Genomic DNA, 5,000 nt, shown 5'->3' on the forward strand with positions numbered 1-5,000 from the left:
CCGCCATCATTTTCCGGTGATTCTTTTGAATACCCCGCCTTTGTCACAGCATTTGACAGTATCATCGCAGTAAACGTTTCCGCCGAAAAAGACAAGCTATTCTTTCTCGAAAAGTACACGAGCGGGAAAGCAAACGAAGCGATTAAAGGTTTCTTAGCAACCAACTCTGACACTGCATATACCGAGGCACGAAAGTTACTCGACCAGCGTTTTGGGAACCCTGTGGTAGTCTCAGAGGATTACAAGAAAAGGCTTAGAAATTGGCGGCAAATCAATGAAGGTGATAGCAAGGGATTGCGAGAGTTTTCCGATTTCCTAATCCGATGTGAAGAGGCCATGAAATCCATGAAGTCAATGTCTGAGCTAGATTCCACGCAGATTCTACAGTCCATTTGTGCTAAGCTCCCATCGTACTCAGGTGTTAAATGGTGTAGATTCGCACACGAAGTACAAGTAAAGGATAAAAAACTCGTTGGATTCAAAGACTTTGCGAACTTTGTCAAACAAGAAGCAGAGCTTGCTAACGACCCTATATTTTCACCCGACGTGTTGAAAAGGGAGCGAAAGAAGAACGGCCCTGCCAGAGACAACAACCGGCTCTCAAAAACCAAGCCTCAAGGTGGGCCTGATCCCAGCCAGTCGTTCGCTACGTCCGCCAATCTTGGAAAGGGAAGCGAACAGAAACAGCAACCGCCCACAAGAGTACGTCTACCACCCTGCCCCATCTGTGAGGATAAACACTTCATAGCGAAGTGTGCCACTTTCAATAGAGCCACAGCGGACGAAAGGCTTGAAATGTTAAAGAAATTGCACCTGTGTTTCAGCTGTTTCAAAACCAATCACGTATCATCAGAGTGCAGATCCAGGTCGACCTGCGATAAATGCAGGAAGCAACACCACACCCTACTGCATGGAACCACACCAAAGCAATCACCAAGTACTGGACCGCCACGAGGTCCCACAGAACAGCCACAGCCACCCTCCGCCGATGAGTCCGCACACTCAAATGCTACTAGCACTGTTAACAGCTCTGCTGGTGTGTTGAGCTCTGCTACCACGTGCCAGATTGTGCCAGTCGTCCTGTACCACAAAGACAACCCTAGCAACGAAGTCAAAACGTATGCGCTTTTGGACGATGCGAGCGACACAACGTTTATAACGAACAAATTAAAGAGCGAGATCGGCATTGATGGAGTTAGTACTAGCCTCAACTTATGCACCATGCATGGTCGTGAAGTTGTCCCAGTATCTCGAGTCGACGGATTGGTCGTTGAGCGCCCCGACAGGCGCGCTAAAGTTGATCTGCCAAAAGCATACGCCAGAGATTCAATTCCATCGAGGAAAGATCAGATCCCCACTCCAGAGATAGCAGACAAGTGGCCTCATCTGAGAAAAATTAAAGAAAAGATCTCGCCTCTCAACGAGAGCCTTAATGTTGGCGTGCTTATTGGTTCTAATTGCCCTAAGGCAATCAAGCCAAGAGAAATTGTGGCTGGAAGAAGTGAAGACCCCTATGCAGTACGAACTCTCCTTGGATGGTGTATAGTTGGACCGGCCAATCCCCCTGACACCCAAACGGATGAAGACAGCGAAGTCACCTGCAACAGGATCGTAGCTAAAGAGATCGCACGTGATACTGCTGATAAAGGAATAAACTTCGTGCTAAACGAGCCGACGAAGGAACTCATCAACGTCACTGCAATAGTGAAGATGTTTGAACAGGATTTCGCAGAGCACAAAGGCACGCCCGCCAAGAGTCTCTCAATGGACGACCGAAAATTCCTAAAAATAGTCAAAGATGGTATTCACCGAACTGACGATGGTCACTATGAACTCCCTCTTCCACTCAGAGACGAAGCCATAGGCCTCCCAGACAACAAAGAAGTAGCGCTTCGACGGCTGAATCAGTTAAAGAAACGATTTGCTAGCGACGAGCAATATCGAGAAGATTATGTTAAGTTCATGAGCGAAGTTATCAACAAAGGCTACGCCGAAGCAGTACCAACCGAAAACGCGACCAACAGAGCCAAGAAAAACATATGGTACATACCACATCATGGATTGTATCATCCAAAGAAGAAGAAGTTTAGAGCCGTTTTCGATTGCGCCGCGACTTACCAGAATCAGTCTCTGAACAAAAACCTGCTACAAGGACCAGACCTGACGAACAACCTGGTGGGAGTGCTGACAAGATTTCGACAAGAGCCAGTCGCCTTCTGCTGCGACATTGAGGGCATGTTTCATCAGGTGCGAGTCAACGAAGAACACAGGGACTTGCTGCGTTTTCTCTGGTGGCCGAACGGCGATACAGTGGATGACAGTCCACCTATTTGGAGCCACATCCTCCCCTGGCTGCGCAAATTTCGCGCTAAAATCTACGGCTGACGACCACGAAGCTGAATTTGGTGTGACTGCCGCGAACTTTCTGAGAAATGACTTCTACGTGGACGACGGTTTAAAGTCCGTAGGCACAGTTCAAGAAGCAGTCAAACTCATTAAGAACACAAAGGTGATGTGCGACAAAGGCGGTTTCAATCTACACAAGTTTGTGTCAAATAGCAAAGAGGTGTTAAAGGAAATTCCAGAGTCCGACAGAGCAGATGGCGTAAGGGATATAGACCTGGACCTCGACTCACTTCCCCTAGAACGTACGCTCGGAGTTCAGTGGTGCGTGGAGACGGACTGTTTTCAGTTCCGAATCGTTATCCAGGACAAACCGTGTACCAGGCGAGGCATCTTATCCACCATCAGTTCTATCTTCGATCCTCTGGGTTTTGTTTCCCCACTCCTCCTACAAGGCAAGTCCATCCTACAGGAGCTGTGTCGACAGGACCTAAACTGGGACGATCCCATCCCCGACGAAATCAAAGCCAAGTGGCAAAGATGGCGAACAGAACTGATGCAGCTGGAGAGCATATCGATCCCGCGGTGTTTCAAACCTGATAACTTTGATCGTGTGATCAGAACGGAGTTGCATCATTTCTCAGATGCAAGCATGGAGGGTTACGGACAGTGTAGCTATTTGCGTCTTGTAAACGAAGACGGACGCATTCACTGCGCCTTCGTAATGGGCAAGTCCAGAGTGGCCCCCCTTAAGCCGGTGACTATACCTCGCCTAGAGCTAACTGCAGCCGTGTGCTCCGTCAGGGTAAGCGAGCAGATTCACCGAGAGCTCGATTACTTAGTCGATCAAAACTTCTTCTGGACCGATAGTAAAGTGGTTCTGGGCTACATCAGCAACGAGAGCAGGCGTTTCCACGTATTCGTATCGAACCGAGTCCAAGAGATTCAAGACAGCACCAGCGCCACTCAGTGGAAGCACGTGGAGTCACAAGATAACCCCGCTGACGAAGCGTCTCGAGGAATGAAAGCGCGAGAGCTGCAAGATTCCCGATGGCTCCTTGGACCAACATTCTTATGGAAGAAAGAGAACGAGTGGTCAAACTGCGACAAGGTTGACCACAGCCACGACGTCCGACCTGATGACCCAGAAGTTAAAAGGTCAGCGGCAATGGCAACAAGAACCACGGAAACACGCTACCCTGACATCTCTAGAAGGATAGAGCGATTCTCTGATTGGTTCAGAGCAAAGCGCGCAGTAGCGATCTGCATCAAGTACGTGAAAAAGTTGAAAAATCGTGTAAACAAGGCCAAAGAAGAAACTTGTGAAGTTAGTGTCCACGATTTAGAGGCTGCTGGAGCTCTCATTATTCGTTCGTTTCAAGCAAGTGCATTCCGAGAAGAGATTGACACATTGAAACGAAACAAGCAAACCCAAGGCGAAGAAAATAAAGAAAACCTTAAGTTCCACAGTGCTATTTACAAGCTGGACCCGTTCATCGACAACGAGGGCACCCTACGAGTAGGCGGTCGATTAAAGAATGCAGAATTGCCACCACCCATTAAGCATCCAGTGATCCTCCCCAGGGGTAGCCACGTATCATCTCTCATTGTCAGACACTTCCACGAGCATGCTGGCCATCAAGGGAAAGGAATCACTCTTAACGAAGTACGCGCCAATGGCTACTGGGTCATCGGAGGTATATCTGCAGTAAACAGCACGATCGGGTCATGTTTCAAGTGTCGCAAACTCCGCGCCCCAGTGGTCGAACAGAAAATGTCCGATCTACCAGAGGACCGCCTTGAATGCCACCCGCCATTTACATACTGCGCGGTCGACTACTTCGGACCGTTCACAATTAAAGAAAACAGAAAGGATATTAAGCGCTACGGCGTCTTATTCACCTGCATGGCTTCAAGAGCAATACACTTGGAAACTGCAACCTCGTTAGAAACGGATTCCTTCCTGAACGCATTAAGGCGTTTCCTCAGCCGCAGAGGACCCGTACGTCAAATACGCTGCGACCAAGGAACGAATTTCGTAGGAGCTCGGAGAGAGCTTAAAGAAGCTCTTGCAGAAATGGACCACAACCGCGTTAAAGTGGAGCTCCAAAGATCGCATTGCGATTGGATCGACTTCAAGATGAACGTGCCGGCAGCTAGCCACATGGGCGGAGTTTGGGAGAGACAAATTAGAACTGTCCGCTCCGTCCTGTTCTCTCTCCTGGCAAGTAATGGAAGCCAGCTCGACGACGAGTCCCTACGGACATTGATGTGTGAAGTAGAATCGATAGTCAACAGTCGACCTCTAACCGTCAACCAGCTAGCTGATCCGGACTCGCCAGCACCACTCACCCCTAACCACCTGTTAACCATGAAGTCCAAGGTACTGCTAGCACCTCCTGGAACCTTCGAGCCAGCCGACATATACGCACGCAAGCGTTGGAGACGTGTACAACACTTGGCCAATGAATTCTGGTCGCGTTGGCGGAAGGAGTTCCTCCTAAGCTTGCAAGAGCGTCAGAAGTGGTCGCGACCTCGCAGGAACCTGACCATCAACGATATTGTCCTCGTGAAGGATAACAACACAGCTCGCAGCATGTGGCAGCTCGCCCGTGTCGTCGCCGTGTACCCAAGCGGAGATGGACAAGTGCGCAAAG

General features: G+C 49.3%; 2 protein-coding genes across 2 annotated transcripts in view; both read left to right on the top strand.

Annotated features, from left to right (window-relative positions):
• LOC138054005 (uncharacterized) overlaps window positions 1–2,385 on the top strand; it is a 2,970-nt gene extending 585 nt beyond the window's left edge. The window contains exon 1 of the mRNA XM_068900526.1: window positions 1–2,385. This exon is cut by the window's left edge and continues 585 nt beyond it. Coding sequence (XP_068756627.1) covers window positions 1–2,385 — 2,385 coding nt within the window.
• Window positions 2,386–2,512: 127 nt separating this feature from the next.
• The window catches only part of LOC138054006 (uncharacterized), a 2,604-nt gene continuing 116 nt past the window's right edge, over window positions 2,513–5,000 (top strand). Inside the window, exon 1 of the mRNA XM_068900527.1 lies at window positions 2,513–5,000. This exon is cut by the window's right edge and continues 116 nt beyond it. Coding sequence (XP_068756628.1) covers window positions 2,513–5,000 — 2,488 coding nt within the window.

The sequence above is a fragment of the Montipora capricornis genome, chromosome 6 (assembly GCF_036669925.1).
Source record: "Montipora capricornis isolate CH-2021 chromosome 6, ASM3666992v2, whole genome shotgun sequence".
NCBI lineage: Eukaryota > Metazoa > Cnidaria > Anthozoa > Scleractinia > Acroporidae > Montipora > Montipora capricornis.